Raw genomic sequence first — 22,929 nt, 5'->3', positions numbered from 1 at the left:
AGTGAGAAGCTGGAAAATACCAGTCATACAGCAAGAATAATAAAAACTCAAAGAACCATTTTAGCTGTACTATAGTACCATGTACCTAGCAATAACTATACTGATGCCACACGCCCTAGTCACAAATAATTTTAAAGAAAACATTGAATGTGTAGCCTCTAAGGCCTCAGTTCTCTAAGGGTACATTTGTGACAGTCACAAATGACTAAGTTTAATAAATCACTCGTTGCAGCTAATTTGCTCATCTCTGTCTGCAGAGAAATCGTGACAGACAGGTTTGTAGAGCAAAGTTCAGCAAGAGATGCAGAAATACAAGGCAAGAATATACACCAGTTCCATGAATTTTTAAAGCAATCGCTGGTGTTACAGGAGGCTATACTTGAAAGTTTGCCTACATCAGGATATCATCTGTGTAGTTTCCACAGGAAAAACATAATGTTTGCAGTTCATTTGGAAGATATTAACCTAAAAATGGTATTTATGTTGTAGCAGTCTGATTTTTTAAAATTTAATATAGAATCTTACTATTTAATACCTTGTGTTATGTATGATACTGTTCACTATATGTCCAGCAAAAAAAAAAAAAAAAGCTGGAAAAAGAGAGAAGCTGAAGTGTCTTTTAAATAAGCATGCATATGGGAAAAGTAATGTAAAGGTATGTAAATGTACACATGTACATAACATAAGTATTATGAAGACATCTATGACCAAGTGTCCTGAAATTTCAATCTATGAAATGCAATTGTAGCTTCAGTAGGAGGAATTAATACAGTCACAAACAAAATCAGAACGAGAGCACACAGCACAAAACAGGCTGGGGAAGTGGGTGGTTTGCAGAGAATGATGCACCTGGGAAGAGGACGCAGGGAATGGCTTCGAGCCATATGGCTGCCAAAGGGAAGCAGGGCTCTGAGTGAGCAGTCACGACGTGCGACTGCGTCAGGGTTTGGTCTTTGACAAGGAGCCTTCTGCAGCCCTTGGCTGGTGCTCTCTCAGGCCAGGGAAGGAAGGTTACATCTAGGCACCTGAATATCAATGGAAATAGTGCTGCTAACTTTCATCAGTGAGGAGATGCATTTTCCTCAGGGGCAGACAGCAGTTCCCAGGATGGGGGAACACCACCCCTTGTGCATTTTCATGTATTTTTACTAAATACAAAATCAAATTGCCAGAAGGCACTGTAATCTGATCAGTAGTATTTCCATCTCCGAATTTACGTGAGTCTACATGTTTCTTATGGGACAAATTATCTAAAATACGAAGAAATAATCAGTTTCTCTTTTCTATCCTTCCTTGACCATAAAATAAAATGCTGTGCTACTGTACATACTGTGAACCTGTATGTATGAGAGACAGAGGCAAAGAGCAGAGCACCACATTTTGCATTAACGAAAGGATACATTTGTCCAGCCAGGGTATTGTCTCTTTATCAATAATTACGTATTCTGGCAATCCCTGTATGGCAAATAGGCTGCAAAAACTATTTTATTTTTACCTTTTTTTTCCAAACTGTATTTTTACCATATTTAAAAATGAAATACAGGAAGTAAGGCCTTTCAGTAATTTAAGGTATTTCACAAATTCTCACTGAAGAGATTAGTATGTGAGCATGCATGACAATAAAATTTGGTAGAAAATATTACAAGGAGGATACTTCTGATGCCATCAGCCCTGCTGCTCTTTGAGGAATGTAGCAGCTATTTAATTTAACTTTGGTTTGGAACACGTTACTGAAGTACATGCGGGGATCATCACCTGTAGGAACGGTCATCTCATTGCCACCTGCTGGCTGAGGTACAAAAGCTTCAACTACACACAAGTACCTCTGCTCTGGGAGAGTCTGCAGTTTTCCCAGAATTAAAACAGTGACATTAACAAATATCATAAAACTATATTTCTGTTAGCTTAGTGGGTTAGGGGTAATCAAGCAGTGGTCATATGAAAATTAGCATACTGTTTGTGTGCGTTCTCATTAGGGCCTCCTACACTTTAATTTTGCCAGTTGGACTCTTTCAAAATGGGTAAAGAAAAACGACCCTAGTATAGATAAATTTTATCAATAATACAAGGACTTGTAATATTTAATACCTATTCAGGTATTTAAGCGGCTGGAGCAGTATAAAGTGCTTTTTTACTGCAGCTGCAGTAGGCCTTTTACTAGTATAGCTATTGTTTATAAAAACATGACATTTCTCACTAACACAGACTGATTTTCAAGAGTGCAGAATCCCACAAATCACTCACAAAAAAAAAGAGGAAAATTAATGTTTAGCCACTGAACCTTTGCATATCTATTTGTTTTAGTTTTACAAAAGAATCAGCACAGGGCCCACGTGTCTGTATGCTGCTTCTGGCCGTGAATAAACAGTTAAGGGGAAAAATCTGCGTGTCTGCCAAAATCATTCTTTTTTCTTTTCTTAGCCTGTTAGTTTCTTCTCTTCAGTTGCTTTGGGGCATCACTAAAAATTAAGACAAAATTGCTATAAAAGATTATTATTACAATAAGAGCAGGTGTTCATAGGAGCAGATTTCAAGCTGAAGATTTTTCTTTTTCCTGGCCCCAATTTGAGAGTTATCTATTTGTGGAAGTATCGGGTTCTACAACATTATCTATGCAAAGTGCATTTCATTACAGTAATCACAGGAAGATATTTTCCCAAGGAATCAGCACGATGTATAATGCGTGCTGTAATGTTATGCAGAAATATACTTTACAATATACAACCATAATAGTTTTAAATGCCTGAAGTACTTGTTACATGGGCCAAACTGGAATGTTGTTTTTCCCCATGAAGCAAATGCATCATTTTTAGCTGCCAACAAGCTGTGAAATGGTAATAACTTCAGGACGTTGCCATATCCTTCCATGAGGAACGGCAGCCTCCAGGGGCTTCGAGGATCCTGCTTAAGTCAGTGGAATTCCCTACTTCTAACTACTCTGTTCAGAATATTGGAACTATTTTAGTCAACCTAATTTCTCATTCTTTTGACTGCAGATAAGCAAGGCTAATATTTTAAAATGAAGCTTCACCACAATTGCTTTGCAAGGACCCAAACTTCAAAGCATAAGGACCCAGTATGTGTATTTTGTATTATTCACATTTAGGGACAGAAAGTACACAAGTGTTTGAATAGATTATTATGTACTGTTCTTAAATTATAGGCACATAGCAAAATACAGAAGAATACTGGGAATATACTTAAAAATCTAGGAATGATACTTTCTGTATTATACCTTGTGTATGTCAGAAAGTCCTTTAAGCCATAAAAGTACAATTATTTTGGCATAACATACTCTTACTGAACAATTCATATTTAAAAAAAAAAAAAAAGTATTGGCCTAAATTGTACAGTCAGATCAGGTTTGCTGTTAAGAGGCTGATTGCCCCCAACATCCAAACAAAATATAACGGAGACTATGCTCACATTTAAACAATATTCATATTTAAACTATATTAAATATAATTTCTAATTCAGGGTTTAGTTTGGTATACCTTGCTTGTGCAAGTAATCTTAGCAATTTTACTGCTGGCTACTATCATTATAGGATCAATTAATAAAAACAAACACACAAGCACAAAAAAATAGGGCAGAGAAGGTGGTCTGCAGATGAAGACTGGGACTTAAATTAGTAAGATACAAACCTCAATAGGTTACCAAAAAAAAAAATATACCAATTGGTCATTCATTGTCTCTTCCAGTACCAGAACTAGGGGGAATTAACTATAACTACAATGAAAAAATTCATGCAAAACAAACAGAAAGTGGTGACATTTCATGTAATGTGTAATTACACTGCAGAATTGGTTGCCACAGGATCCTGGGGAAGCCAGAAGTTCACACAGGTTCTTGGAAAGACCGGATGTGTTCACAGAAAAGAAATCCATGGACTATTATTGAATACATAGAAAGAACATCTGGCTCAGGAACTGGCTGGCAGCATATGGCTGCAAGCTGGCGAAAACATCAGGAATAGCAGCTCTGCTTTAAAACTCTTGTATGGGTGTCTTTTAAACGCTGGTAGGATACCACATAGATGGACTTTTGGTCCAAACCAGTAGAGCTACTTTTATGTTTAAAGAGGCTATAATTAAAAATAATTCTGGTCCTTGCAACAATGAAAGTAGTGTAAATGTGTATGAATGATAAAAAATACAATTTATGATTCACTATATAGGACAGTCACAAAAAAACTTTATTATCCTACATTATTTTTTAAAATAACTTTTATAAAAAGTAACACACCCTGATAACTTTGTGATTGAATTTCTTAACCTTTCTGAGGACACAATTTTCTGATCAGACTTAAAAGCATCACCATTCACAGAAATCTGGATCACATTTAATGTGCTGTGGTCACAAATAACCCCCAGGAACTCAGTGCCAAACAGGGTTCTTGTGATGCGCAGGTTGGCCTGCTCCCGCTTTGCAGAAATGAAGCAATTCTTCAATTCTAACCCCTGTAGCTGAAACATTTTAAACACAGAATAATACTGACAGTGTACTTATCTGCAGAACACAGGCCCTTTTCTAAACTGCAAGCCAAGTGTTCAGCTCATAGTGGATGTTCAGTGTTATTTTAACTCAGTGAGTTATGTATTAGCAAAATAAACACGTATTTAAATTGTAATGATGGTTTTAGTCAGGTGAAACTGTTGTGTTTATGCCCTGATTGGAAATGTAAATAACAAAAATGTCAACAGACAAACATAAAGATGTCCTCTGCATCACTCCTAATTTCTGAGTGGTATTTTGAGTTAAAGAATTACAACTGTCAAATACATTTTGCTATAGCAAAAAGTACAAATATTAAGAATACCTCTGTGTTCAAGATTTTCCGAAATAAGATCTATTCTCACTGTAAAATGTCAGTATATATTATCAGCTCTTATGTCCTTCTAAAAATAATTGACATGCATCCACAGAGCTCATAATCCTGCATATACTGAAGATCACAGACTGTCCCACTGATTGTTTGGGTTTGGTGTTATGTTTCAGGCAGTATATCTGAAACCTAAGAATGCATTTTAAATAAACTATTTACTTCAGACAAAACCAAAGTAAATCATGCAAATAAAAGAAACCCCCTTGAGCATACTCACAAGAACTCATCTGTTTAAAGATTATATTAAATACAGTTTACACAACAGGCCTTTAATATAACCAGAGTATTCCATATTTTGTTGCCTTGCATTTTACCCCTAAACATTTGATCACTACTCATACATGCTGCAGTGCCATAAAAATACCTGCAATATTTAATTCTACTTGTTAGGATTTGCAATATTTTTATTTTGCCCCAACTATTCATATATCAGTGCAAAGTCTCATTACTGGAAGCAGCTAATATAAAAGAGCACCACAGAATCCAGTGATTTGCTAAGCTAACAATCTTAGTATGAATCTTAGGTAACACAACAGTATCCCAAAAGATCCTCTACATTACAAATTAGTGGTTGCACAAACTCCAGAGCATTATTCTAGAAGTGAATGAGAAGCTCAGTCTCTGCCCAGGCAGTCCATGGCATGTTCCAACCCCTGAAACGATCATCCTCAAACATGAAGTAATGTTATGTAAAGTAATGTCTCATCATGCATAACTGCTGCAAAAAGTGGACAGCAGAGTAGGACCATTTGTCCTCTGTCTCCTGCTACTGGGAATACTTTGTGTTTTGCAAAACACAGAGCAGTTTTATTTTCACTTCCCTCAACAGTAACTGGGCTGGTGCAGGTGGGTTTTGAGAGACACTGGTCATGAACCCATTTCCCCCAGCAGAAGCTGGGAGTCTCTACTTTCAATTCAAATGACTTCACCTGAGATTATAATAAAATATTTAATGGGATCCTTCAGTTCTGAGTTTCTGCTCTTGAAAGGTACAGAATTATTTGCCTGACTTTCAATCTGACCCTCATTTTCTCCCCTCTGCCCATGTCTGCATTTCATTGTGTTCCCAAGTTAAACTCAGAAAACATCCATAAAGAGGGACAGGATCTTCAGGCTAAATTCTCCTACTTCAGAACCAATAGCAATCACTCTTTCATGCATCATCAACCCAAAAGGCAATGTTTTCTTTTTGAAATATAGATGTTCGGTCTTCTGCTCTCAAGGAATACTTGGTCATTTAGCAAGCTTTTATTTTTATCTCCCAATACCAAATGTATTCAATGTATATGAACGTATCAGTAGCTGTCAGTCAAACCAGTGTGTATGATGGTAACATGATCCAACAGCATCCAAATCAGATTCTCATGGATGAGTTTTTGAACTCCAAGCTTCACCTAAGTATCCCAACAATTTGAAGCTCGGGAAATACTTAAGGCAAATGTAATTTTGTGTCATTAAAGTAGCAGCTGGCAGGAAAACAGAGATGTCAGCCTGATGTCCAGTTCCAAGGCAGGATCCTCCAGCTCCACTGGCTTCAAAAGATTCTGTGAGCTATATGCTTGGCCTTCTGCCAAGAGTGGCAATTACAAAGTATCATGACATGTAATGTTTACTCCTTTTTTATGTACCCAAATGCCGTTTCTTTTCCTCACAACAAGTTTTGGGTCCTGCTGTCCCACACAGCATGCTCCTAACTACAGAACTAAAATGATGTGTTGCTGCAGGACAATGTAGGTTGGTTCTTTGGGTACTTACTAAAGAAGATGCCAAAAATAAATAAGACTATACTGTATGCAACACATGTATACATTTAAGGGGTTTTATTGTGATAGACATGCATATTTACTAAAACATAAATTGGAATGACTGAGCTTGTAATGGTGCAGGCAACAATCTATCACAATTTTTTTCCATTAGATTAAGGAGGAAACAGCTGTTGTCAGATGGCAGCACGATGCCAACAGTCGAACAGGAAGGATTACAGCATTCAAGTCATCTTAATCCTAGTGCATAAGCATTAATAGAGTCTTTTCTTTCATCACACATGACTAATGTAGCTAACCTCTGACACTGGCCTGAACTTCTGCTCTACCTAAGAAAACTATATGCTGTTGTTAACAGTGTAATTGATGAAGTAATGTTTTCTTTAGCAAAAATCTCATGGTGGATTTATAAATCTGATGTAAACCATTAAATGGATAGCAACATGAAGCCTGAAACATTGAAATGGTATCACTGCATTAGCTCTAAAGACATCTTGAAAGAAAACATAACACCCCATACTGCACTTATATCTATTACATACATGTCATGATTTCCTCTTTATCAAATTGAACTGGTCGTTTTACTCTGCTGAGTGAGAGAGTTCAAAGGGAATTGCTGAGGACACAGAGTGCAGGGGAGCCAGCATAAACCAGGGAATTCATTGCATGCAAACTGCTCTTGCTTAGGTGCAGAAATGCAGTCCTGAAAGACTGAGAAGACACTTCAAACTGACATTTACTCAAATATTTCTGTTCTGCCCTCATTTCATATTAGTCTTATCGCATAGCACTGGAGGTCTTCATTGATGCCATTTGTAGCAAGTGCATGTACACGTGCATGCATTTATAATTCTTATTTTTAAATTAATCTTTAAAATGTCTACTTACCTCATATCACTACTACATTTAGCAAATATACATTTTCATGTACTTTTATTGTTATCATTTATATTTTGATGAGGTTTGCTGCTATTATTACTCTTATGACAGCAGTAATTTTAAAATTCTTTCTATTTTGTTTCAGTCAGTTTTTATTGACCATACTGAGCATATCACTTACCAGGAAGCCAGGTGCTACTGTGAGGAACAAAAGCTAAGGACAAATTTGCTGCTGCAGGTAATTCAAAGGATTATCACACAGCCCAATCCTTAAATTTTATTAGAAATTGATCCCTTAACTCAATTAACTATCCACAGCAGGTTTTTATCCAAATTAGGTTTCCTTCTTATGGTTGTCTAGGGGCAGATGGTAGTCTTTAAAGATTATTGGAGATAGAAACCGTTCTATCTCATATATATAATTACAAATCAATACCAGGTCTGTAATTCTTAGAGAACATGTGCTTTTGTCTGGCTATGGAATCTTTTGTCTCATTATGTCCAAGTCTAATTGCATTTACTGTCATAATAGCAAAATGTAGCATTTATCTAAGATGTTAATCTGTTGCTAGTGCTGGCCACCAAATGTGGAACCATATGCTTCTCTACTGTGAAGAGTAGAGCAGATCAAAATTGCTTCAACAGAATTAAAATTACCTAATACATGGGAGATCAATTCTCCTCTTGCACTCACCCTTCACTGTAGTGATCCCATGCCAGTAACATGTAGGGGCGAATGTCTCACAGCTCACCTCTGGGGCAAAGATTTGATTTAATGATCTGAAATGGACTGAAACTGGTTATAAAGGGCATTTCTCTCCTAGTTGCCACATGTTATCACAACTGTAATTGTCTTTCTGCACGTGCACGTTCATCTGAGCAACCTGGACTGTGATGGATGCCTGCACCCAGAGAAGTCAGCGGCCCTTCTATGAGCGAGAGGCTCAAATGGAGTCCTTTCCTCACACAGGAAAGGGTAAGGCTCATGAGGTATAAAATAGTGCACCTTACTTTCTCTGTAGACAGTTAATTTCTTGTTCACAGGAATCAGAAACACTAAAGACTGCTGCACTTCTGTTACTCCTTAGCTGCTCTTAAATGTTTATCACATAACAGCATTCAGAATAAAAATTGATCCACCAGGTTCAAGACAAAGAGGACACACAATATGCTACAGTAACAGCATGCATTTGGTTTACAATTCTTATTTAGAGTGGTCTGGCCTTCTTTCCACTGAATACTGTTTGTATCTGAAATCTTTGTTGACTTTCATATCCAAACAAAAATATTAGAGAAGTATTATTGAAGTGGTAAAGTACTACTCTCTTGTGATGGTTGAGTGTCACATTTTCTTCTCTTCACTTGAATGAGCATAAGCTTCCAGCAAGGATCCCAATCTCAGCTGAAGCAATTCCCTTTTTGCTGAGTGATCATCCCAGCCATTTAACTAGTTCAATGTGACACTTTTGCGAAGCGTGAACAGAACCACTTCACTTTCCTGCATACTAAGATTACCTCTTATTACAAATTTTAACCAGACCTAATGAACCCACTTAACACAACTTTCCACAGATATTTGAGGCTTTTTTCATGTTACATCCACCATAATAAATTGTACATAGGAATTTCATTGTTTTATTTCAAACAATAAGAATATCAAGAACTTCTTATAAATTCAATGTAAATAATGTTTTTCTGATAAACAAGGACTACAAAACCACTCCTCCTTCTAATTTTATCTGGCAAAATATTTGGCAGGAATCAGAGTTCTGACTTTGCAGTTCCTCTATCAGTTGTAATGAAATAATTGCTTTCTGCTTGATTTAATTGTGAGTACAGACTGGGTTTTTTTTTTAACTTCATATTTGACTCTCACACACTGAGTTGAATGTTGATTTGAGGCATTCATAATTCCTGTGCCAAAAAACCTTTGTTCTAGTAATTTGAGTTCCTTTACAGGAGTTGAAATTTTTTCCACAAAGGTTTCTTCATTCAACTATGCTGTCTTTTTAGCATTTAATATTAATAATAAATAAAATCTATCTGACCATCCAACTTGTGAGGTAAAGGAACAATCTTTTTATTTAAATGTTCCTTACTTACATGATAAAATAAAGTTTGTATTGAAATGTCTGAGTTTTTTGTTTCCTGCCTCTACAAGGCATCCACCAGGCTATTAACACAGTTCTTGGAGGCAGCATTTCCGTATCCATCTCCTTCACCGAGTTGCTGTGTACAACTGGAATGCAAATCACAAACAGCCCCTGGCTTCTCTAATGTTTACTTGCAGGTTCTGACACTCAGAGTCAATCACATATAAGCCACCTCCTGAAATCTGGGTTTTGGAGAAATATTAAATAATAAGATAGCATTATAGAATGGACTACAGAGGATAGTTTGCACTTGTAAAAAGGAGGAGGGACTGTCCTCTCTCTTCTTCTAGAGGGCATGTCAATTCTGCAGAAAGGGGAGGAAGGAAAATATTCGTGTAAGCAAGGGTAAGTAGTTCTGGGTCTCATTACTTTGTGTAAATCCGTAAGCCTTTTGGTTTTGCCACAGGAATTATGGCAAAGCCCATGACATCAGTGCATGCCCCTGCCCAGAGCGTGAGGAGATCTGCCACTCCACCACCTACAGACATTCTAACTTTGAAAGTGTTATAAAGCAAAACAGAATCAAACAAAAGAAGAAAAGTACTCATTTGCCAGGCTTGGCTGGAAGAAAGAGTTTTTAACTCCACAGATAATATCTGCCTTGACTTGAAGCTTATTTTGAGAAGCACATGAAGTAGGGCTTCTGTTCTTAAAATTGCTGACTTTATGGAATGCCTATGACTACTTCATTTTTGCCAAACGTTCTTGTGTTGAGTCTGCTTCCAAATGTCATTCTTACTACTTGTTTTTTCTTGTATTCCCTGTTCAGGTTTGGGTGAACAGTTTTAATTAGCATGTGTTTCTTCTCTCTCACTACTTGTTTTAATACTATGCTCATTGGGAAGAATATTTTTTACAACTGCAGCTATATACCATTTTTTTACAGTCATTGACATCTTACCATAACATTGCTTTACTTATGTATCAGTAATTGCACAAAATTACTCGACCTCTAATTACTCAATACTTTAAATAACTATTCAAATTCCCACAGCTCAATGGGACACAGTGGCTAAGAACTGTTCTGGCTTGCTGGCTTCTGCTTCTAGTAAGGAAAATGTGCTTGCCTGTATTATTTTATTGAGTGGATTTTCTAATAATTTTCACTGTGCATCAAGGTCCTGCTCTAAATCTCTGATCTCTCAAAGCTTACTTTATGCAGCACTGTTTCTCATTTTGATCCTTGTGCTGCAGAGAGAAGAAAATATTAAAGTGATGCAACCCTTCCCTCCAAGGGGAAGGTGATGGCCACACAGGCTTCTTTTTTTGGCCATAGATTATGAACAAGATTTGAAAGTACAAAGGAGGAATTAGGTTGATCAAAAATTATACTTATTACACAATAAGCATCAAGTATCCAATGATTCCATTAACCATTGTTGCAGAAAAAAAAAAAAAGTGAATAATAGGCTTTTCAATTACTCATTGCAGTCAGTTTTGCTGATAAGAAGCTCTGGCTTAGAAGATATGTCAGGAAGACTGGAGGAAATAAGCATCTGAGCAGGAATGAAGGCGTATGTGTATGCTGCAGAGTTGTCATTGTTGCATTTCCTAACAAAACAAGGGAAATGACTACACAGCTTTTGCAGCCATCTCTTTTCCAATGTTGGAAAAGCCACCACATGGACCACCCAGCTGGGACTGTCTGGCTTGACAGGTAGTATTAGAAAGAGAGGACACAGTGTGAGAAACATCTGCCAGATGGCCTTCTCCGTGGTGGCAAGGTTCACCCTCCACCTCCAAGTAGTAAGAGCATCTCTCTTCCTTTCTATCACACCTGGCAAGCCTGGTGAAAAGCTGAGTGTCCCATCTCATGTTTCCTGGGCTCTGACAATCCTCCTGCCTTTGTGTAGGTTCTAGGAAATAAAGCATGGAGTAGAATGGTCAGAAATAAAATGCCATTGGTAATGGCTTTCTTTAGTCAAAGAGCTATTCAAGTTTAATTGAGTGAAAACTGCTCTTAAATCACTTTAAGAATTTTTTTGTCATTTATCATAGATTGGCCAAAAAGTGGTACAAGCTGTTTCAAAGCGGGCATGAACAAATATCTTCTTTTGGCGCCAGATGTGCTGAGGGAAGAGGGTAACATCTTTGCAGAGCTGAGAGATAATAATTCAGTAATCCTTTTTAGGCAAAATGAGCTGAATTACTACTTTGAATAGTATGTCTTTAATAACAGCATTTTGCAGAGTGCATGCCTTTATTTTCATCTGGTGGAAATTTTAAACAAAATTAAGAGTTCAAGCTTACACATAGATGACCCCTAAGGCTAAAACCTTGAGTTCTCCGTTCTACAGCCTCACTATGAGCTTCTTGTATGTTCAGTATCCTCTGAAGAAAGAGTTGGCAGCTCCATAAAGATAACTGACAAGAGTGCAGCAGCTCTGGTTGAAAAGGTAAAAGGATTTATCTAAACACTATATTAGGTATGAGCAAAAAGCCTAAAAGAAAGGCAGAGTAGGAAACAACTGTCTTGCAGTTCCAAAAAGTGTAAGGATGAAATGAGAATTGCCAAAAGTCAAGCTGAGTCCTGACAGTTTACAGGTCCTGAAACGTAGCAATATAAATTAAAATAAAGGGCTTGGACAGGCATACTCTTTCCTGGGTGAAAGACTGACTGGATGGCCAGGCCCAAAGGATTGTGGTGAATGGAGTTGAATCCAGTTGTCAGTCAGTCATGAGTGGTGTTCCCCAGGGATTGGTACTGGGCCCAGGCCTGTTTAATCTCTTTATCAATGACCTGGACAAGGAGATCGAGTGCACCCGCATTAAGTTTGCAGATGACACCAAACTGAGTGGAAATGTTGATCTGCTGGAGGGTTGGAAGGCCATACAGAGGATCTGGACTGGCTGGATCGATGGGCTGAGGCCAGCTGTATGAGGTTTAACAAGGCCAAGTCCCGGGTCCTGTATTTGAGTCATAACAACCCCAGGCAGTGCTACAGGCTCGGGGAAGAATGACTGGAAAGCTGCCTGGCAGAAACGGATCTAGGGATGTTGATCAACAGTCGGCTGAGTATGAGCCAGCAGTGTGCCCAGGTGGCCAAGAAGGCCAACAGCATGCTGGCTTGTATCAGGAATAGTGTGGCCAGCAGGACTAGGGAAGTCGAGGCCCCACCTCAAATCCTGTGTTCAGTTTTGTGCCCCTCACTATAGGAAAGACATTGAGGTGCTGGAGAGGGTGCAGAGGAGGCAATGAAGCTGGTGAAAGGTCTGGAGCACAAATCTGATGAGGAACAACTGAGGGAACTGAGGCTGTTTAGCCCGGAGAAAAGGAGGCTGAGGGGAGACCTTATCGCTGTCTACAACTACCTGAAAGGAGGTTGTAACATGGAGGATGTTGGTCTCTTCTCCCAAGTAGCAGTGATAAGAGGACATGGCTTCGAGTTGCACCAGGGAAGGTTCAGATTGGATATTAGGAATTTTTTTTTCACTGAAAGGGTTGTCAGGCATTGGAACAGGCTGCTCAGGAAGTGGTTGAGTCACCATCCCTGGAGATGTTTAAAAGACATTTAGATGAGGTTCTTAGGGACATGGTTTAGTGATAGAGTTAGATTATGGTTGGACTCAATGATCCTGAGGATCTCTTCCAACCATGATTCTATGATTCTATGATTGTATGATTCTATTATTTGATGGTATGGAGAAAAAGAGAAATGAAATTGCAGTGAAGTTGCTACAGAGTAAGAATGGAGTTGGGGTCAAAGATAATGTTGGTATGGCCACCCCAAAACTTTCTGACTCAATCTTCTGTAAGAGGAATGATGTCATAAGCCAGACAACTACTGAAAATGTGAGTATAACACTAAATCACATGCAAGACAGAAGGCAAGATTTTAAGGTTTGGTAAAATTAAACAAGGCAGAATAGATAACCTCCTGCCCCAAATATTGAAACAACTAATATATTAATTCAGTAGCAAGTAATTAAAAGACTCTGTCAGCTCAAGCGATGCCACCAGAGAATGTCAACATAAGAAATATAATTCAGAAAGAGAAAAACAGAAAAACTGGTAACTTTACACCTGTTACTCTGAGCTCAGTAGTGTGCAAGCCTTTCTAAGAATTTCCAAGGAAAGGATATTTTGAGACACAGGGTTAAGTGAAAGTCTAGGATAAAATACAACATGACTTTAACAAGGCAAATGTAGATTTTGGTAATAACTTGCATTAAAGATGGGGGGCTGCAGCAGATCTATCCTATATGGACTGCAATATTACATTTGATTGGTAGAACTACATATACAGTTACACAAACAGGAGATTAGGAACAGTGCAAGTTTGTAAACTGGAGAAAGACTTAGCTGAAAAGAGACAGCAATACACTGAATAGCAATACCGAAAAGCAAATTGATCAACTGGGGAAAGTAGTCTTCCTATTAAAATTTCTCAAGGTTTCCTCTTATTAATGATCTCACTATTTAATATTTTCATTCATAACTTTGGCACAGAAAGAAAAATGTGACATTTACTCATAGTATGACATGAGGGATATCATTTAGAGAAAGTCCAGGATATTACACAGGAAAAATAAATGAATAAAATGACTGGAAAAATAAAAATGAGATACAAGTGCATGTATTTAATAGATTTAATAACTAGATTCTATGCTACAAGCCAGGAGACTCATCAGTTTGAAATGACAGATATTAATTGACAACCGCAAGACACAGTGTATTAAAGCAATAAAAAGGCATACGCAGTCCTACATATATCTAGCTATTTTAGGCTAGATATCAGAATTTTAATATCATCACAGACATTGATCAGACATTACTTAAAATTATAGTGTCACTTCTGATCACTGATAATCGAGAAATATGTATTCAAACATGGACAATCACTTTGGAAAGAGCAGAATCTAGTCAGCATGAGTAACTGAGAAGCAACTATAAAATTGCTGTTTGTGAGCACTCAGATATCTTGGGTGGGAAGATCCATTTAAGTTAATGAACAATGTCAATACAAAAGAAATGTGTAGAAACTTTCCACTGGTAACCGTAGGTTGAAAATTAGAAATCCATTTCTAAATAGCAAAAAGAGTAAGGTTCCAGCACACCCATCAAGAAGGACAAACGAGCTAATCTTCAGAAAAGCTCAGTTTGTTTATGAAATGGATTACAGATAGTAGATTTTTTTATACGCTGCAAGGTAGCACTTGGTGAGCTAGAAAGCTTTTTCCAACCTGGCATCCCTCCTAACCTGTATTCCTACACTAGGGTGAAAGAAAGAATAGAGTACCTACATTAAATGTAAAAAAAATCTTATTTTAAAGATGCATTAAGCTTATAAAAGAAAATGAACTCAAGAACTTTAGAAGTCAAGAAGTCAACACTGGAATTTCAGGTCTATGTATCCCAATATGTTAATTGTGTTCATATATAATTTCACAAATGAAACAAAATTATGTACAGGTGACACACTTTTTGTTGTTTTTTTAAGAAACAAAGACCAGGCAGCGCATGTTAGTGGAAGAGCATAGGGAGCCATAAAATAATACCTGTGCTGGATAACCTCACCTGCAGCACATGGTAGAACCCTCTATGCTTTAGTTGTCCGCTGAAGATGGCCAGGCTGGTACCAAGACCCCAAGCGAGGGGAGGCAAGGACACCCAGCTGAACTCATGAATCATGGTAGTTCCCTGGGATGGTCTGAGAGGAGCGTGAAACTTGTGAAAAAGAATTTTCACAGGGAAATAGTTCTTCCAGCTGTGATAGCCAGGGATGCTGAATCAAGAGGTTCAGCCTCTGTGCTTTTGTAACAGCAACAACAGCAGCTTCAGCCTCTGCTGGACCTTTAAGCAGAAGGAAGAGTCATGCTCCTTTCTCTGGCTCCTCATCCTCTCTGTCTTTTAAATTTATTATATAAAAACAGGGATCTTATGACCACTCCCAAAAAGGATTATTGATTGCTGCTTCAGTTAACAATCCTGTTGCATTTCATGTGACCACTTTCAGAGGCAGGTTATAAAAGCAGATCATTAATTCATAAGCAATACTGAACTTCCAAAAAAAGCACTTCAATCCTGGGACTGCTCTATTGCACCTGTTAATAATTTTCGTTTCCTAAGATGGGGAACTGTACCTACCACAGCCATGCTCCAGTTCATATTTCTGCAATACAACTTTCTATGTAAATCTCCTTAGTAGCACTGAATACTCACTCCCCTTGTGAATGTCTTACATTCTTAAGTCTGCGTCTTTGTCTTCAGTTCACTTGCATTGCCTGGTGGTGTGCTGTGAGCCCGCTCTATCTGTCGCTGTCTCCTTTGTCTGTTGTTCTCAAGAATCACTGCTCATCCCAGTTTTTGTATACTGCTCTGCTTCCACTTGAAGCACAATCTTCATTTATATAGAGATAATTACGTAAAGCACATTTATATGAAAACATCTCATGTTGCTGAGAGCATAATTGAGACTTTTACAATTACTTTCTTGACTGATCCATTCCCATTCAGTGAGCCTGCTTTTGTCTGAATACAACTAACCACAAGTTTATGACAGAGCTGAATGGGACCTTTACTGTTCACTGAAATGGGCATGGGACCATCCTCTATAAGGGCTAAGTAGTCAAGGTTTAAGTGTAAGAGACAAAGTACTGCTACATGATTTCTTCTAACAGGTATGAGTACTGTATTTCAACATATTTACTTCTGATTTTCAGAACAGGCATTTTGTACAACAGTTTTATAGTGCCCAAGGTCATAAGATTATTGCTGTAGCTTCAGGATCCTGTGTTTTGCAAGGTGTCAAATTCAAAGGTAAGACAGATTCCTATGATGTCCACATTTCTGCTAACACTGCAAATCCTACAATGATTTGAATTAATTATCTGTTTCTCAGTAAGTACTGAATTAAAGGCATAATTATAATTCTCTAGGGATCTGTTTATACTAATTGCTTGGGCTGCCCGGTGTACTGTTTTATTGGCATAGTCTAATCTTGCCACAAACTGTATTCTTATAAATTTATTAAACTCAGTCTTTTGTGTTCAAATATCTTTTTCTTGCGACATATTAGCATAATATTTTTTCACTTAATTGTGGAAGAACCTTAAAATCCAATTCATGGACAAGGCCTCACTGGTTAAGAATTTACATGGAATACAAAGGTGACAGCTGACCCTTCGCATTTCTGTGTATGCTGCACTTGGTGGAGAAAGAGGGACAATGCTGATGATAAGCATTTTCCCAGCACACCAGCTGCCTAACTATTCTCAATGTGGTCAAACAGCTTTTTCAGTTTCCCTACTGTTCATTGCTTTTTAACTATTTCCATCTTCACATACAGGAAAAATATTATCGTATGGCTAGCCAAAAACCTACTAAAATGGTTTAATCAGAGTTCATAAATTATAGTATTTCAATAATATGACAGACAATTTCATATTTATGCACTCTCTTTTTCACTTTACTGTTTTCCCAGGTTCATTGTTATGTTGCTGGTCACTTGCTAATGGAGGACAGAGTAAGCATACTGTAATGCCTAATAGTAGCTGTTCATGCCTGACTGGCAAGGATTGAAACATCCATCACATGTCTGACATGATTTTGTGAGGTAGATGGACAAAAGTATGATGTGATTTTGATGAAATCAAGCTGCACTTTAAGCCTGCAGACTCACTAAAGATGACTGAGTACCCTTCCCTGATCTGTTCTGCATACAAATATGCTCTGTCTTGCTGACGTATACTGGTTCCAGGGAACACCTCTTGCTCATTTATGTCCTGTCAGAAACTGCCACTATTTACCACTTCAGCAATACTCAGCAATCCTCTTATATACCTGTGACAAATGGAAACTCACCCTAACTCATGTTCATTCAGTTCTTCACCTGTTGCATTTAGTGAATCCCTCTGCAGCCACATCTTCAATAGCTCTACTTCTAGATAAGCAAATTGCTTGACTTCTTAAAATCTTCCCTAATGTTATTGACTTCTTTCACTCAGTACTAAAATAATCAAATTATGCCTTCAGCCAGGCCACTGGCAAGATATTCATTAATTTTTCAGAAATGCTCATCACACTTGATGCTTACCCAGCATGAGAAGAGCTTCCTTTAAGTTTCATAAATTTGTTAGCCTCTTTGCATCCTTTCTCATGATACCCACAAAATACTTGACAGTGATCAGGCTACTGGTTTTAGAACCTAACTTCATCACTTTGCTGCATTCACCCATTTGTCCACTTAATTTGCTGTTTCCTAATTCCCTTTATATTATGAAGTCTTTGAGGTAGAGATTTGGGGTTTTTTTTTGGTCTACTGCTTGCAAAGCAAATAGAGGCATGAAGCTCTGGTTCAAGACCAGCAGTAGCGTGCTGCTAAACACGTAACAACTGTTTGGAGAAGGACATGAGAAGACAGGCAGGTGTAAGGAAATGTCAGGGACTTTTCCTTCTTGATTTCCATCTCTATTTGCCCAGTAAAGGAATGGCAGCATAAAACCACACTAATTTATTAAATTAGAGCTGTGATTTTGGTTGGGTTTGCAGAATAAGTTAAACAGTTTTAGCAGCTAAAACATCCTACTGGAAAAAAAATAGGTTTAAAACTGATGACATTACACACTTTTCTCATGTATTTAATACTAAAGTATTAGTATTTTCATAACTGTTAAAAAAATCTACAGACTGAAGATATCCTAGGAATCAAGTTTTAAATCATACCAATAAAATGTTAGAGTACAATTGATTGCTTTTTTCCCACTCATTGCTATGGCTAACTTGAAAAAATTCAGCTAATGAAACCAGCTCCCATAGTTAACATGCTTCATGTGAAAACACTACACAAAAATATAATTGCTTTTGCAAATTGAATTTCTGGATCAATTATGCTCCCTTTTGATACATTTTCTTTATGTTTTCAATCAAGTCTTTTGACGCATATTAAGCAAAAAATTGTGATTCAACAAAATACAACGGGATATCACTGGGACAGCACATCCTCTTGCTTTCTCTCCACTTGATGCCAAAATATTGGGTTTCGTCAGCTAAATTCTAATGAGAATAGAGGATATGGGGGAAAATGTCTTAGTAATGTATCCTGTCAGAAGTCGTATATAAAAGAAGAAATATACAACTTGTCTAATCCATGCGACTATAATTACTCTGCACAAGTACTGTAGGGACATCACCTTTTCAGACTATGACATAATAACTACTATTTTCCGCGAAGCGCCTTCTTGTCCTGCAAGACGCACTTCGGCGAGCGGCTGGAAAAAGCCTTGAAGCCGCAGGGCGCGCACAGCGCAGCGCCCGGCGGGGTCAGGTACCGACCGTGGGGGCGGACACGCTCCCACCAGCGCCGCCAGCCCCGCCGCCCGCGACTCGTGTCCGCCCCGCACCGAGCCAGACGGCAGCCGCCCAAGTTTCCCTCCCGATGGCTCCCGGCGGTTTCGGCGCAGCCCGGCGCGGGGGGCGGCGGAGGCGGCGGCGCCCGGCGGGACGGGCGCGGGGCGGCGGCCGACCGGGTGTCGCGCCCGCCGGGAGGAGCGGGACGGTCGCCCCGCTGGCCCGCCCTTACCTCAGGTGCAGGTAGTGCACCAGCTTCGTCACCACAGTCACCATCTTCCCGGGTCACCTTCCCCGCCGCTGCCTCCGGGGGCGGGAGGGACACGCGACAGGAGGGCGACGCTCCCCGAGAGCTCCTCCCTCGATGGCACTTTCGCTGCTGCTTCACCGTCCTCAGCCCCTCGGGGCGGCAGCGGCTTCGCCTCTCAGCCGCTCACCTGCCCGCGCTCACCGCCGCCGCGGAGACGCCCCCGGCGCCCTGCCCCGCCACGGAGAGGCCCGCCCGGGCAGAGGGCGGGGCCGGCGCCCTCCCGCGGGGCCGCCCGACCTCGGCCCCCCCGGCCGCGCGCTCCGGAGGGGCAGCAGCACTCGGTGCCTCCACTGCGCGGGACGCGCAGTCGGGCGGCGGAGCGGCTGCTGGGTCCCTGCGGGATCGAGGGCGGCTCGGCCGCGATCCCGCCGCATCTTTGTGAACGGAAGAGCGCGGGGTCTCCCGCCGCGAGCGGCTCCGCTTGGTGCCGTCGAGTCTCTCCCGGCTGCCCGTTTCCCTCCGACCCGCTCAGCTCTGGCCAGCGGCGGGGCCACCGTGACAGGGGAAGGAGGACTGGGATCGGGCCCTGCGGGCAGTCTTGCCGACAGAGACCCAGCGGAGCCGGCGGGGTCTCTGCTGTCTTCTGAGGGGGACGCAGCTCCCCCCTGAGCACTGGACACGGGTGCCAAGCGCCCCGGCCGGGGGTGGCAGGCAGGATCCCAGGCATGCTGGGGTGTGTTAGCCCTTGGGGTAGGTGGGTGTGTGGGCCAAAGGCCCGGGAACTCCGCACTGCATGGGACAGCACAAGCCGGGAGGTGCAAGGGTGGAAGCATCCCAGATGAGAGAGGCAGTTCCATCCCAGCGTTGGGCAATGGCTGGGACGTGCACGGTGTTTGTGTGCCTTTTCAAAGGCTTCTCAGTGGGGAAGAATTCAATGAGGAGCAATGGAAGGATTGCAGATCTGGGCAACCTGCCTCGCCATACGAAACTGACGTCTTCACCCCATTCGGCTCAGCAGAGGACTGGGGAAGAAGAGGTAATTTGATTATGGTGTGTAAGCGCCTACGCAGGAGGATTTGTCATAGCAGAGAGCTCTTTAATCTACCAAAGACATAAGAAGAACCACAGGATTGAAGCAGGAGCTAGAGAAATTCAGATTGGGAACAATGAAACACCTTTTGTGTTACCGTAAGGGTACCAAAACACTGAAAAAAATTATATAAAGCACTACTGGATCTTGGATCTCTTGAAATTTTAGCTCTACAATGGATGACTTCTACATATGAAACACAAATAAATAATCTCTGCATCTGTTTGATTTGGGCCATGGAGAAAACTCTGCAGTCTTTGCTACTGTGGAGATCGGTCTAGATGATCACAGAGCAAATGTTCAGAACAGTAACTCAAGGTTTTCAGATCTATTAATATTAATTACTTAGTTTCTGGTGCACTCACAATTTAGGCTATCCCTTCAGCCTTATTCTCGCCTTCTTGTGCATCCACCAGGCAAGAGTCTTGAAAAAGTAGTATGCACTAAATGTAATTCAAAGACAATCGTAATGCACACATTAATTTGTATGAGGGAAGATTGCAAATAAAAATGTATTCTGTAGTTTCTGACTCACAATGCTTTATTTATACTAATGGCTTACTGTAATGAAGCATTGCATTGCATTGATAACATTCAAATCACTGAAACTTAGAAACAAAGAACAGTCACAGTGGATAAAATGTTTCTAGTTCACCAGGAGGTATTTGGGGACTGTGCATGGAAGTAGTGGCACAAAGATACAACTTAAATATTTGGTATACATTAGAAGGTTGTTGTACCTGCAAGTTACTGTTCAGTCACTTTACCCTTTTGAAATAAGTTGGCTACTGTAAATTATATTTCATTTTTTTCTGGGAAGAATTTGTTGGAAAGTTCCATTGACAGTAAGAATTTTGACTCCATTGTAGACTCTAATAATTTCTGTCTGCATGTTCTTGACAGTATCAGACCTGTGAGAAAAATGTGTTTAGTTTTTGAAGATGCGTCAGAAATTAGAGATTCTGTAAACATACAGGACTTGATGTAGATGGTTGAAATAGATTTATTTTCTTTTAGTAGTGAATACTGCTGTGATAACAATTTTTTGCCTATTCTGCATATGTCTTCATATCCCATATCCTCAAGCTTGTTGTTTTTATTAATGTCACTATTTTATTCTCTATAAATTCTTTCTATACTGTCTGTATTTCCCAGCTCATGTCAATTAGAGCTCCAAAATATGTGCCCTTCACTTACTTACTTGTTCTCATGCTCTGTTCTGCTGTCTCCATCAGTGGACCAGAGGTGGTGTTTCACCTCTACCAGGTTTAACATGACTGGTTTATTTTTTGTAGTTAATGATCCTCCTTTTCGTGTTTGTTCTTGAAACTTGTTATTTCCACTAGCATTCCTTAACTAATCTTTACTTGCTAATTCTATGCTTGTATTTATTCATATAACAAATTTGTTTGCAAAAAGATTAAAAAGCATGAGGTAGCTGTAATCTAACATGAAACAAAAAATCTGAAAAGTCTGTTTTACAGAGCCTAAATGGACCTATCAAAATGTTTAAAATAAAACATGTGCTTTAGGAATTCTATTTCAACATTGCTTGGTTTTATTATGGTGTTTGACATCATGTTCTGCTGTAGCCAACTGGATAACATGTTTTGATTATATTCTGTCAATAAATTTCAACAAAAATAATGTTTTTCCTTGAAACTTTTAGATTTTGTGTGATCAGCATTTTCTAGCAGAAAGATACCAATTGGAAAGTTTGAAATCATTCCACGGATTGAAAATTTAGCCCACTATTTTCACCATGATCAGAATGACAGCAAAGCTTTTCAGGCTGAGGTATTTGGTCACACATAGTGGACAAGTGAAGCATAAGCTGTTGGAAAGGGGAAATTAATTCCTAATCCTATTAGTTAATAGATGGCTTGTTCCCAGCTGTATCTTCACATGTTCTTTTTACAGTGTCTAATTGATTTAATACAATTCTGTTTTTTTCACATTCTTACATTTTGAGCTTGCAGTCCTTATTGGGATGTATATGTATCAGCAAACCTCAGCATATCAGAAAAGTCAGGGTAGTGAGGTTGAAATAGAAGATGACCAGTGTAAAAGGTGTGATTATAGGTAAAGAATTTGAGAAAGAGCTACTGCCTTTTGAAGTCAGAGCGTTGCCTGCCAAGGAAATCCTTGAGAAAGGATTCAAATAAGCTCTGTGAAGAGTTACAGTCCGTATAAATATAGTCTCCATCAAAATGCACCTTGAGTATTGTCAGAAGAGTTCACTGACTCTAAAATGAACCAGGTGATTACGATGAAGTGTCAGGAGAATATAGGAGCTCTTAGATGTCTTGAGCATATCATGTTTTAATGCATAAAAGCAGCCAGTTCCACCTAGAGAATTAAGCGTTCATAATTTAACACAATCTGTAGGCAGAATGCCAGAGAAGAGGCAAAAGAAGATTCTGGTGACAAAACCAAGTTGCATTTGGTAACCTGAGACAATTTGCATTTGTGAGGAAGGTGTTCTATAGCAGCACTTGCCATTATGAGCCCTCAAATTTGTGTGAAACCTAGTTTTGATAATTTTGAAATGTACTTTTTTTTTTTTTTAATGGAGAAAACAGGTTTGAGAATAGAAATGCACCACAAACCACTAACATCA

At 39.4% G+C, this 22,929-nt stretch overlaps 1 protein-coding gene across 1 annotated transcript in view; it reads right to left on the bottom strand.

The window, feature by feature from the left end:
• The window catches only part of ARHGAP18 (Rho GTPase activating protein 18), a 94,418-nt gene extending 75,003 nt beyond the window's left edge, over positions 1-19,415 (bottom strand). Inside the window, exon 1 of the mRNA XM_065834326.2 lies at positions 19,202-19,415. Within this exon, the coding sequence (XP_065690398.2) occupies positions 19,202-19,245 (44 nt within the window). The 5' untranslated portion in view covers positions 19,246-19,415. The remainder of the gene's footprint in view (positions 1-19,201) is intronic.
• Positions 19,416-22,929: the final 3,514 nt, after the last annotated feature.

Source organism: Patagioenas fasciata, chromosome 3, assembly GCF_037038585.1.
Source record: "Patagioenas fasciata isolate bPatFas1 chromosome 3, bPatFas1.hap1, whole genome shotgun sequence".
Classification (NCBI taxonomy): Eukaryota; Metazoa; Chordata; class Aves; order Columbiformes; family Columbidae; genus Patagioenas; species Patagioenas fasciata.
The sequence above is the reverse complement of the archived record's forward strand: the minus strand, read 5'-3'. Positions and strand labels throughout refer to the sequence as shown.